Source organism: Centroberyx affinis, unplaced genomic scaffold (genome assembly GCF_046629955.1).
Source record: "Centroberyx affinis isolate AG114_WGS23_722 - 3 ecotype Tasmania unplaced genomic scaffold, CSIRO-AGI_Caff_v1 ptg002825l_1, whole genome shotgun sequence".
NCBI classification, from domain to species: Eukaryota; Metazoa; Chordata; class Actinopteri; order Beryciformes; family Berycidae; genus Centroberyx; species Centroberyx affinis.
Genome location: NW_027280968.1, coordinates 132575 through 146167, shown reverse-complemented (window position 1 = coordinate 146167; position 13593 = coordinate 132575). Strand labels below are relative to the sequence as shown.

The 13593-nt window shown below is 41.4% G+C and overlaps 1 protein-coding gene across 1 annotated transcript in view; it reads right to left on the bottom strand.

The window, feature by feature from the left end:
* tgfbr3 (transforming growth factor, beta receptor III) overlaps positions 1–13593 on the bottom strand; it is a 65845-nt gene that overhangs the window by 35311 nt on the left and 16941 nt on the right. Inside the window, exon 3 of the mRNA XM_071536096.1 lies at positions 7476–7663. Within this exon, the coding sequence (XP_071392197.1) occupies positions 7476–7663 (188 nt within the window). The remainder of the gene's footprint in view (positions 1–7475; positions 7664–13593) is intronic.

Sequence of the window (13593 nt, the reverse complement as noted above, 5' to 3'; positions counted from 1 at the left end):
TGAAGCCGCGCTATTGTATGGACTTATGCTTGCTTTTGGAAGCGGGGGAAGAAGCCGTCTTCAACAACTGGAATGCCGAAGACGAAAGTCGCGCGCGATTACGTATTTCCGCCCACGTAGTTGTTGTATGTGGATTGAAAACGCAATTGCATTTACACTTGTGTTCAATGTGGTCACAATGCATCCCTGACCACCTCCGGAGGTGGTTTGGCCGATCGGATCACAATCCGTCCTCAATGTGTCTTGGGTGCATTTACACCTGTACTTTCATGTGGTCAAGCACTATCCGATTGCAATCCGATCACCCAAAACGCATTTTAATGCAAGGTGTAAAGGGGGTAAGAAAGACAACTGTGAATAAAACTTTGGTATCAAAGACTTGCTGTCTTGAGCCAGTGTCAGAATTGATTGTTTTATGTTGAAAGACAGGTTGGGGGAACGTGCAACAAACAGTCCATTGTCTACAGTACTGGTGAGTAAGAAACCAGAGCAAACAGCCTTTTTTTTAGTTTGTTGGAAATCAGGTCATATATCAAGCCAGTGATATTACTTCATTGTTTTGAAAGAGAGCCCTAAACCTGGCTTTAGTGTCTTTTTAAAAACCTGCACTTTTAAAGGAATACACTGGGTTTTTGGGAAATTGGCCCCATGGTCAACTTACCTGTTAAGCAATGACACCAAAATCATCCATGTGTCCCAGGTAGATCATTGGCTCCATGCTAACGCATTAACAAACACTATGTTGAGTGATCACAGGCGGCTACCATTATCTTAAAAATGAGAAAATAAAAACATGTAGCAGCTCTAAAGCTACATAGTAAGTGATCGTAAATATGTGGCTAAGGAGTAGTTTTAAACTACCAGGGACTACTATTGTGGAAAGGTATTCCAACGAGGTTTGGAGCGTGACCATTTACATAGGAAGTGGTGGGGAAGTGGTGGGCGTTGTGCACAGCAGATGAATACATGGTTGCTCAGCTGACATAGTTCCAAAAATAAACCTGGCTACATTAGCTATACTGAGTTAAGAATACTTCATTTTTTTTAAATTATGAATGTACAAGCATATAATAAAAACACTTACTAATCTAACATAATCTAAGCTATTTATTATTAAAAGGTCTGTCTTCATAATTTGGATAATGCTAGTCGCCAACTATAAATTAACATAATTAACATAGTGTATTATAAAGAGCACTGCAGCAAACACTACCACACATGGATGCTTTTGGTGTCCATGTTCTCATTACTTGACAATGACTCAATCTCCCAAAAACTTGCTGTATTCTTTTAATGTTGAATAACTTACTCTGCTGCTGGATGTGATTCTGACATAACGTAATTCCTCCAACTAGACTCTGCTCTGCCCTTGTTGAGGTAAGCAGCTAATTTAGGAGGGATGATCATTCCACATGATGATGTGATGTGAATTCCTGCATTTTTATTAGGGGTTGCATGAAATTGTTTGTACAAAACTAGAAATAGTTTGATTCTTGTTTTCCTATAGCAATGTTTCAGTACAACAATGACACCTAATCATTCACTGATGGAAAAACACTTAGTTTTCACAGCAGTGCAAAGTAACTAAGCATTTTTACTCTAGTATTATACATGAGTACAGTTTTGAGGTAGTTGTACTTTATTTCACTAATTGGATTTTAGGAAAGCGAACCTTATGCACCACTAGACCAACTCAAATATTCTGCTTTTTACCTTAATATGTTATTCTAGCAGCTGCAGTTACTAGTAATGTTTAAGAAAAAGCGTCTGAATTCAAAAAATGATCAAGTCATAAAAATCATACTCTTTTAAAGTTTGAGTCTGCCAACATTCAAACCAATCCACACCATTATTTCCCCTTTAGCGTTCAAGGTTGGAGCATCAAAGTCGTACTACTTCTAATCCAGCAAACACTGCAATACTTTCACTTAAGTAGAATTGAACAGAGCCTATACTTCTACAGTACTACTCAGAGTATTATTGTGGGTATTCCTACATTTACTTGAATAAATGATTAGCATACTTTCTCCATCTGGTCTGTTAATAATAATCGATTTGTTATTACTTGGTCACAGCAAGTCCTGTAAATGTGAGTGTGTGCCTGTCAAAGCACTATGCACAGTCACTACTGAGGTGTTCTGTTGCACTTAATAACTCAACTTCGGTGTGGAGATTGGCCAGGAGCCAAGATGTGTATTTTGAGTCAGGTCCAGCTGTGCATTTCTTTCTGTTATTGAAAGGGTAACAGTTCAGACCCTCTGGTTAATACCCATACAGAATGAGTTCACTGGAGCAGGCAGGAAACAATTCATTGCTCTCACTTCTTTACTGAAAACACGGACCAACTGCAAGCTGTGAGTTTCACACATGGACGTGGACGGGATGTGTAGCAGGCCTGACACATTGCAGCTGCAGGATGTGTGTGTGTATGCGTGTGTGTGTGTGTGTGTGTGTGTGTGTGTGTGTGTGTGTGTGCCCTTGTCTGTATTAGTGCATGCATGCAATGTGCAGCAGTGGCTTTATTCCTCTACCTGGCCAAGACTCTGCTTTGCAGTTACTTAGTAACAAGTCACTGCTGCATATTGGAAAAGTGTAAGTGGTGTGTTCTCCTGCAGCCCCTCAACCCAAACAGCCAGAGTCTGAGTTCAGCTCAGCCAAAGCTAGCCACAGGCACCTCTTGTACTGCGGGCCATCGTTTAAACATCCAAATACAGTCAGTTCTGTGGCCTAGACACCACTTCCTCCCCCATCAGGAGAGGGAGAGGTGGAGAGCAGGACTTAGAGAACATCTACATAATCACAGACTGACCAGCTACCTCTCTGCTGACTTAAAAAATAAGCGTAGGACACACATTCCAAAGCAAACAGGGGAAAAGACCCATTACTGAGAGTGAGATCAATCTGCATGCTTCCAAAACTGATGACTGAAATGGATTAAAACATTCAAATTAACAAGGTTCCCTCAAACATTTCACAAAACAGAGGCTAACGTAGGTTTATCAGAACAAAAATCTGCGGCTCTGGAATTTGATTTTTTTCATAAACCTATTGGGGCTTTGATTACCGTGACGGAGCCCCATTAACGCTGCCTTATTCTCAGCAAGAGCACAGGTGACAGCCAATGAAAATCAACGTGTTAATTAAGGGTTACATGTTTAACAACCACCCTGATTATCCACACCTGTGTGAGCTGTATAAAACTAGCTAGAGTTTCGTAGAATAAAACCGAAGGTGAGGCAATTTTACCTTTTAGTATTAGGGTGTACAGATGTCAATAAGAGTTGTATTTTATTTGGCCGAGCTGACTTGACATTGGTGCCTGTATGTAAGTTCAATGGACTATAGGCTATTCTAGATATCTCAGAATGGCAGAGAAAGGCAGTATTCTCCCCAGCTCCATATTATAACAGAAAAGGTTGTGTAACTTAATGTAAAATTGTTTGGAAAAGACAGGAAGGGGTTTTTCAGAAAAACCCACATTATGGGCTGGGACCCAGGGGCGTTACTTCACTAAACTTTAAACTATGGGAAAGTCCCTACATCCAAATACACTATTATCCACAACTTTCAGGGGACAAAGTGGAGCAATGATTGATAACTGGCAAGATATGATTTGGTTAATATGCTAAATTATCAGACACAAACCTTAGTGGGAACATTTGTCCTGAATGTTTCCCTGTTGTGATTTTTTTTTACATGACTTCAAAATACATTTCTGCCAATTGCTGCTTAATCCTTGCTCTCCATAATAATCATAAAAAATACAAGATCAGATAGATGAGATTAAATTACTTGTTAATATGGACATTTTTTTCAGTGCAGAATTGCAAGATTTAGGCATGGGTGACAGATTGTATTAGTAAGCCGAACCCTTAAGGAGTTTCATATATCCGTCTGCTTGAAATCCACAGCTCAGAGTTGATATTGGCTAGTACTGATATTGACATTATCTACTGGTGTTCAGAATGGGTTTCATACTGTAGACTGTCATGGGTCAATGGGTCAATCTGTCCCCATAAAAACGAAGAACAATTCAATTTAGGTATTAAGCGCAATGCGATCATATTTCGCAACCTTTTGGACGAGGGCATCTTTGGCCAAATGTGGCTGTAGGTGTTCCACGATAAAAGTTTTGAGATCTCCTGAGATAGAGGGTAGAGGGTGGATTCTTTTATATGGACGTCACACATGGATTATGCCCTCCTTCTGTCCCTGAAGATCAGGGGCCGTCTGTGTCCATGAGACCACACTCTGACGTACCGTACAGTACGCTCCGCACTGCACTCTCGTTGAAGGCCAAACACAAGCAGAAAGGAAGGGGCTGCTTGTGCCTAAACAGGCAGATCTGTTTCTCAGGTGGAAAAGCCATCAAGGACCTGAGTGGGCCAAGCGTCTGAGTGACCTTTAAGGGGATCTTATCTAATCGGAGGCACCAACCTACAGTCACAGAAGGAGCGTCTGCAGGGCCACCTAATCTCTACAGAGCCTGGGCGTCCTTCTATAGCCAAGGCTACGGGCGGGGGAACAGCCAGTTGGACTTCATCCTCCTCCACATCACTCCTCACTGGACCCCGCAGGGGATGGGTGACACAAGGCCAGGTGACTCGTGAAGTGATGGATGTAACAGACCTTAAAAAACTGAATTTTTCACTGTGATCTATCCATGATGGTAACACTATGAGGGGACAGAGCAAATTACGAAAGAAAATAAATACAAGTTGGGAATGGCCCAAACCCAAAAGCAAAATCATTAAAGGTCTCAAAAGGAAAATAATCTAATGTAAAATTGTAATTCAAAAGTTGAAAAGGGCAGTTGGTCTGTTTTTCACATGACAGCCTATTAATTTTTCTTTGCTGTACAGAATATGTCCATCCAGTGAGGTGAGAAAAATAACAGATATTTCACAATGGGTGATCTGACGTGAGGGTCACCAACCTGAAAGTTGAGTGGGCTTTTCATAGTGGTATAACTGTATTTCTGTTGTGATAGCACTGGCATGATTTTGATAAGAAATTGATCCAAACCAGACTTACGTTTTTCTCTGCCAAAGATGCCCTTTGATGTTTCTTTTTTTTTTTTTAGAAAGGAAGTAATTGGTATTCATACATTGTGCACACACTACTTGCCCCCCACACACATTTCCTCTTCCACCTCTCATCTTCACGTTCAAGGAAGAGCCAAAAGACACACAAAAACACATTGGAAAAGGCACGCGAGAGTCAGGCTATACTCATTCTTTGAGTGTTGTGTAAACTAAATAACATTGCGTGCTGTACACTATGAAGAACTGGGCTAATAACACTGCAGCAAGTCTGTGCCAAAATTGTTGAGGTTCAATCCAACCATCAGACCATTCATTGCTCCACTTATTCCACGGATTTAAAGCCCAATAAATAAAGTCTGTAGAGGAGCAATGACAGAGACAGAAAAATATGAAGTTTGGCCAAAACGATCAAACAAAAGCACACAAAAAATTTTACGATTCAAAAATTGACAACCAAAACCTTGCCATGGCCACATCACATTGATTAATGTCTGTTGTACCTCCTAGGCAGAATTAGCTGACGGTATAACTGAACCATTATTTGCTCCACCACTACAAGTAGAAAGAGTCTCTAGAGAGCAAATAAATGCAAGAAGTCCCTTGGGTTATGCACAGCTTAAATAACACCCAACATATAGTAAGATAACTTGATTTTCTGTATAAGTCTCCAAACAGGAAAGATCCTTGTTATGTGTCAGTCAAAGATCCTCGTCACCCTTTGTCCTGCATTCACTAATCTCTCCCATAAAAAGACACACAATTAATCAGGGAAATATCTGAGGCTTGGAATGCACAGAAAAAGAAAATCTTATCTGTCAGCAGCTGTAGACAAAACTCAACTCACTGTTTTTGTGTGAATATCTATCTGTGCCTTATCATAATCCACCTTGACAGTATATCTGTAGTTAGATGAAACACAGCACCCCTCCACTTGGCAGGACACTCCTGTGCAAGGAGTAAAGTGGTGCATTCACAAAAAGCATGTGTTTTGAATTGAGGAGTGACACCTGACACCTGAAGGCATCATCCTGAAATAAGTGGTAGTAACAATTGTTTTGATATGAAATCAAAATCTCAATTTGGTGGCTCATTATATAAACTTTATCAAATAATTGGATTGAAGCCTAAATTTTACATAGGGAGGCACCAGCTTTAGAGGTTTGCCATAAACCTAACTAATGTTATCCAAACCTCAACTTTTATTACTATTAGGGCAATTTAAGTCCACATAAATAAGAGTAACTCAGCACTTTACATTATACTTATGATGGCAGACAAAGGCACTGTGTTTTCTTACCTAATATCTAAGACTGTAATCAAGCAAATCTTTGACAAATCTCAAATGTGTAAGAGGAAAGACATACAAATTAATCTTAAATCCTGCATTTCTTTGACCCAGCACAGAGCCACAGAAACCAGAGAGTGATTTCTTTATTTACCTGCTGATGCAGCAAACTGACACACACTGTGTTTCTGTATGTTTGGCCTTGGCAATGTTTAAGCCTACATCAGCAGCAAAATTGCAATGGCAAGTCTATACATGCTGCTTTTCGCACTGCCGTGACTGAGGGGGATGGGAACTTGGGACAGTTTAAAATCCAGACGCAGCATTTTCGTAGGCTCTGGGCCCATGATTCATATTAGAACTATGGCAAACAGTGGGAGATTTGCCATTCGATATTGCAGCATAACACCTAAAGACAGGCTGGGGTTCGAAAATTGGCATCAACCCTCGAAACACAAACAGGAGATGTGCTGACAGTCTGAACAACCATTTTAAAGAGCTTTAGTCAAAGCAAGTGTGGTGGTGGTGGAAAAATTCTTACATACAACAAATTAATCCCAGTCTTTTTTTTTTCTCACCTTTTAGAAAGTCATGTGTTAGGTGAGATCAGCAGATTTGATTTGTTAGCAGGCTTATAGGTTTATTTTACTGCACGTTGCAGAGCCTCCAATCACAAGCTGACATCTAACGGATGTTTACAATGTTTTGCTCCCTGGCTTTGGCCAACAAGCTTCCGCTCAGAAAGAGGGGAAAGGAATGGCTGCCATTATCAGTCACTGATTGCAATAGGGGTAAAAGAGGGCAGTGGAAAGATGTAGCAGATCTTGTACACTTTATCAGGCTGAAACAGGCAACTCAACTCAAGACGAGGCCAGGCAGAACAGGGCAAAGCAGAATGTCTCTGAAGAAGCTATTTTGTAAGGACAATGTTGAAAAATAGAATTACTTTAATATATTCATAGTAAGAATCATTTTATTGATAGTAGATGTGAGTTTTATTACACTTTTGGATGCTTCTCTACTGCGCTCAACTCTCATTTGATTTTGACCACAAAGTCTAAACCTGACTGTAGTTGACTTTGATTTTAGAGTTCAATATGGAGGCAGAAAATACAGCTGAGTTTGTTTTTCTAATGGTGACTCACCTCTTCTGGGATGTCCTCTGGTCCGTCAGTAGCATGGCTCCTCAGGTTGATGATGTGGACCTCCTGGGGGAGGCTGGTGGTTCCCCTGCTGGCACAGCCTGACAGGACAGTGAAGCTCTTCAACATGGCCTGCACTGGGTGTCCCGTCCCCACAGGCAGCAACTCACACGGGCTGCGAGACAATGGCCCTGCAGAGGGGGGAAAAGGGAATTATTTGGATGAAACCTAAGAGTATATGCACACATGCAAATGTCATGACTAATTTGTTGTCACCTTGTTTATTTAGATCATGTATGAGCACCTTCTTTTCATGCTCTAAATCAAACACATATAACTAACCTATAACCCTAACCAGTCTTAAAGCAAAAAAAAGGAATGGACTAGTCTCCTTCTCAACAACAGTACTATATAAATTCTCCCCTCTGAACAATGCAGCACCACCCTGTCTGACCATCTATAGGCTGTGCTAGGTGCCAGACATAAAATCAAGAGAACACACAGCACCCCAATTATATTCCCCTTCAGACATTTTCAACCATTTTTATTTTCCTTAAATGGTCAAATTTGACCTTCTCTAATCACTAAGGAGGAGGAGGACCAGACTTTACACTTAAGTGCACTCAGTGTTGTAAAGCCCATAATTAACCATTAACCGTGGCCTTCAGTAGTTGCCTTGGAGACATGGCCGGCTCCTGGACAATTTGAGTTGAAAAACCTGTCAGCATGGTCTACAGTAATGACCTGATTCACACTGTACCACTCTCTACATGTCATATAGGTTAACTCACTGCACGATCAAAACAGCCAGGAGCAAGCTTGTTTAAGAGGAGTCACACAACTGTACAAATGAGCAAAGCGTGTTAATAACACCTTCTCAAAAGGTTCTCTTAAAAAGGTCATATGTCAGAGATGGTATAATGGGAAGGCCATATTCCACGGTTAATACACAGTTTTGATTTCAAAATTCAAAATTTCCAGGCCTATTTCCAGCTCTTATTTTCTTGAGATTAAGATGTTGGTGTTCAGTGTGATTTATGCTGATAGAAATCTATTCCTTATTACTCTACGTATGAAAATTATTGTTCATACCAACAAATGTCAGAATATGTGAGATGACAGGAATTGAAAATCACAGAAAATGTATAGTCATGTGTATATCAACACACATATTTCTCCATACTTTTCCAAACTTTTTGTGCAATTTCCTAACTTAACAAGACCTAGAAATTACAAAAGTCTTTTTCCATACATGTCTAGACCTCTGTAGGAACCCTGCATATCCATAGTGACATATTAAGATATTGGACAAAAACTAATGATAATGCATAATCTGACTGATACCAATGATAAACAGGTCACTTCTCACAAAGAAACTGTCTGATGGAGCCTAGAGTAAGGGTATTTTCAATGTTTGGGTAGATGAAGAAGGGTATTCTATCTCATCTGGTCTCTGGTAGAGGCTCTCATTCAGTCACAGGACAGACTACTGACTACGGTGTGAAGAACAGTGACTGAGCCCAATCAGTCAAGCAGAGCAGGGCTCAGCATGCTGAAAGGACACTAAAGCCCGGTGTGCCTTTTGTCTGCTTGCCTAATGTACAGTTCAGTGCTTTGTGAACGTCTGCAGCAGTTGATTTAAACACAGATTGAGTCATGTTTACAAGATGGCACATCCACATTTGCCCTTTGCACATTAGGGAACTTCCGCTACATCGGCCACAAGCTTTCAGGTGGTTAACTAACTTTACCGCAACCTGCGATCTTCCTATTGCGTAAACATCCTTTAATTTCTACATCTATGAATTAGCCACTTGAATGCAGGCAGGGACTGACTTGCACACACACACACACACAAGAACGTACACATCTCACATCAAGACAGGGAGGCACACACACACACACACACAGCGCTGAGGTTTGAGTGAGGTACCCAACAGCCCGTTTCCATTAGAACGTCATCCATCCCATGGGAATGTCTGTGGCCAAGAGTTTTTTTCTGGGGGTCAGACCATGTATTTTACCCCACCGTCTTGTGCCAGCCAAGGCCCACTCACATTTCAAACACAGCACACCAAACACGCAAAGGTTGCCAATAGCGATCAGATGGAACATTTGGAAATAATTAAAGTCCAAGTGAAAGACAGGGAGATAAAAACTTTAAATTCTCCCCCAACTGACTCCAAAAACACTGGACTGTGCCTCAACAGCAGGAGACAGGGGGGAGATATTTTTTTTGTGCTAAGAACACATAGCTATTGTTTTCTCTTCAGTGCCGTTCTATAGGCTTATGTTTGATCAGCATTAAGCCAGAAATAATGTATGGCATACCTCCTCCTCTGCTTGTTGTGAGAAAAACACAGATGCTTTATTGTTACCATTTGTCCCTTGAGACAAATCCTGAGCTTTAGACAGATGTCTTAACCTGGACTTGGTACAATCTCTTGTTGCTTGTGAATTCATCCCCAGCCCATGGAGATTTCTCTTTGAAGTGCTTATGGGAGAGCATACATTAAAACATGGCAATGTCTAGCTGTAGTGAAAACAGGTCAGGATTTAATGGCAAAACCCTGTTGTGGTGCATCAGTGTTTTCAACCCCCCGCCCTCCCTCTTCCCTTTTCCTCCCCAAGGATTAAAGCGCGGTCCCTCTCTAACCAAAGTCATCACGCCTCACTCCACCAAACACGTCTAAGGGCACTCAAACTCACTTTTTCCCCCCACACATACAGCTGTGGAATAACAAACATCAGCCAGACAAACAGAAAAAAAATGAGCTCTTTCTGGGAGACTGCCAAAAGATTACAATACTTGTTGGGCAATGATATGATTTCTTTTTTTATTTAACTGCTGAGAAAAAGACAACACACAATAGAAGTCTATGGGAGAAAGAGAGTACCACAAACAGACAATAGCAGAAAGGAAACTCAGTATTAAATAAATAAACAAAAATGAAGTTTGAAAAAATAAGCATTGTTTTGTATTGTGAGTTCTAGTCAAAATACAAATATAGAGTGAGATGCAATCATTAGTGCTTTCAAAGGAAACATGGATGTGTTTACTTTATTAGATCAGGTTGAGAAAAAGTCTCACAAACACCATTTATTACAAATGGCCAAACCATGAGATGTATACATATTTTCAACATGATAAGATAAGTCTAGGGGAAACTAAACTCACTCAAAATCTTCAATATGAAAGTAGCAATAGCCTTAAACGTTCACCAGTCATTTATTTTTTCTTTCAAGTTGAAACCAACTGAATTCTAATCCTGTCACATATGCTATTGCCATCAGTCCGTAACCTCCAAGGACAGAGAAAAAAAAAGTACAGGAAAAAAAAAACAAAAAAAAAACTTGCATCTGTTGGCCTTGCCACAGCTTTGTGTCTTCTGTCACCTTGTCTGTCTGCCTCTGCCTGTCTCCCCCGCTTTCCCCAAGCGCTGCCTCTCTCCCCTCCTCTTCAGCCATCTTTCTGTTTCCTCAGTCAGCGATGGAGTACAGAGACGTCCTGTCCAGCTGCTGCTTGTGCCTCTCGCTGGCCAGGCCGAACGCCCACAGCAGAGGAATGAGAGAAGCTGTTGTTCACTCTGCGTGAAAAACAAGTCCAGCCTGAGCCCTCCAGACACTCCACAGACTTCACTGCAAACGCCTCCTTAACCCAACAGATACAGCAATATCTGATGGTAAACCTGATACTCCAGCTGTAATAGTAATCTCTCAAATATGCTAAACCTCTTCTGCTGAGATAATAAACAATGAGGAGCTTGGAATAGAAGCTGTATACAAGATGTATGGCTGAGACTGTAAACTTCTAACTACAAGCTACCAAGAAATACAGAAAATTAAAGCTGCAAGCAGCCTCGACAGGTATTCACAGCGCGCGATCGCCGAGTACAGTGACCGCCTAGTACAGCGACCGCCTCTGAAAATCACTCAGGACCGGTGCGAGAGGTGTCCACAAGCGATCGGGAGTGAATGCGAGTCACCGTTTATGAGTAGATGCTGTTAATGTGTGATTTCGAGCATTAGCGGTTAGCTTAGCACAAATTGAAACTCGTACTGTCGTCATTCTTTGGGCTATCAACACCAAACTTCGTACAGTCCCTAAGGGTGCAGTCACCCATATACCCACCAAGTTTCAAGGTCATTGGGCATTGTTGAATTTTGTCAAAATCTGATTGGCTAATAACTCCGCCATTTTTTACCCAATTGTTATTTTTGTTCAGGCATGTCCATGGACCATGCATACCAAATTTGGTGTCATTTGGACTTGCAGTTCAGGAGGAGAAGATTGTCAAAGGTTTTTCCAAATTTCCAAGATGGCGGAAAATCTATCCAGGCGGACCTTATGGGTCCCAATTTGAAATTTGTTCAGCAGGCCAAATGACAGCTATATACCAAGTTTCAAGTGTCTAGGTCAAACGGGGCGGCCGAGAAGACCATTTAAGTTTCGCTGCATGTTATAGCGCCCCCTGTGGCTGAAATGCGACAAAACCAGCTATGCTGTGTATACCTAAAAATCCAACACCACTTGATTAAAGCTGCACTTGGCAATGTTGCACGTTTGGCATCGGCAGCCCCAAATGGCAGTGAGAGGTAAGTGTTTGAAATTTAAGGAATTCAATACCCAGAAATCATGACGTCAGTACCTCAGCACCTCATCTTTACCAACCCGGCTGGTCTGTTATCACTTTATACCAAAGGATATCACAGCAATGAGAGGGGCAAAAAGATCTAAAATTGGTGAGTCCAGCTTTCTCTGAATGGCAAGCTGACTCGCTGCTGTTTAGGATTCAGTTCAGATGTATTTCACTCTTTAAGTTTTGGTTCATCACTTCCTGCGCGCAGAGAAGATTTCCTGCCAGTAGTCATACCCAACACCACAATTTAATTTGGGTAAATAGGCCTAATCTACTGCTTCTCAACTGGGGGGATGGGATGCTTTTCTCTATTGCAGCCACACTTCCTGATTTAGGCCTATAAGACGGGTGTGTTTCTAGGTGCCACTTCTATAAGAATATGATGCAGTCTCACTCTAGACCAATCAGTAACAAATATCACCTTGTTTCGACCTGTAATTGTAGCGCCCTCCTTGGGCCAAATGGTTTAATATTGGAAATACTGGTGGAGGTGAGATGCATGATTTCCCCAAGTTTTGGCAAAATCAAATCAGTAGTGCCTGAGATATGGCACATGACACATGGATGAACAAACACACCCCTTCATTATACATCAGTCTCTATCCAGCCAACCAAGGCATACTGACCCTGTGGATGAACCAAACAGAAGGAGAGCCCTTTCTAAATTTGAATCCTGGGGATTCTTTACAGTTAATATCCATGGTAGGGGAACCTAATTCCCCTAACTCTCTCTGTCTTGGCCTGGATCCTATCAGCAACAGACAAGGCTTTGGGACAGAAAGCACACATGCGTCAGGGCAAGACAGCGTGCTCCATATCTGGCCCAACAGATTCAACAGCAATATCTCATCATCTCCCATCACTGACACACAGCCAGAGGCAGCAGTAAAGGAGAGCAAAAAGCAGAACCCACTGAGAGAAACACTGCTCCCTCACTGTGACAGAACAAACTCAAACACAGACATCAAAGATGATTTTCAGCATATGGATTCTTCAGCAAGCTGAGAAGAACCTGCTGCTTTTACCAGTTGCTGAATGTCATTAGGCGCGCATGATGAGTAATTTACTTTGGTTACAATTCATGTCACTGAAACTTAACTTTCAGAGAAGTAGAGTTTTGCTTGGGCAAGTCCCGAAAATAAAGTGACATGAACAAACCACCCACATGGTCACAATAGAAACAGAAATAGACAGAATCTGTGTGTCTTCAACATTACTCCAGCCCCAACAAAGACAAAAGGAGGACTGCCTTTACATATGAGTCAATGCACAGGTGGTGGTTAGACAGGTATCAGAAAAGCTGGCAAATATGACAAATGTTTATAGGTTACAAAACCACATGCGTGAGTTCAAATTTTGTGGTTTTTTGGGGGAAAGTGAGAAATTAGGGGGAGGCCATCTGATGGAAAGTAACAGACTGATTCAAATGAGTAACTCTCATCACGCCAGAAAACTCCTCTGACTGTGGCTGTACACATATA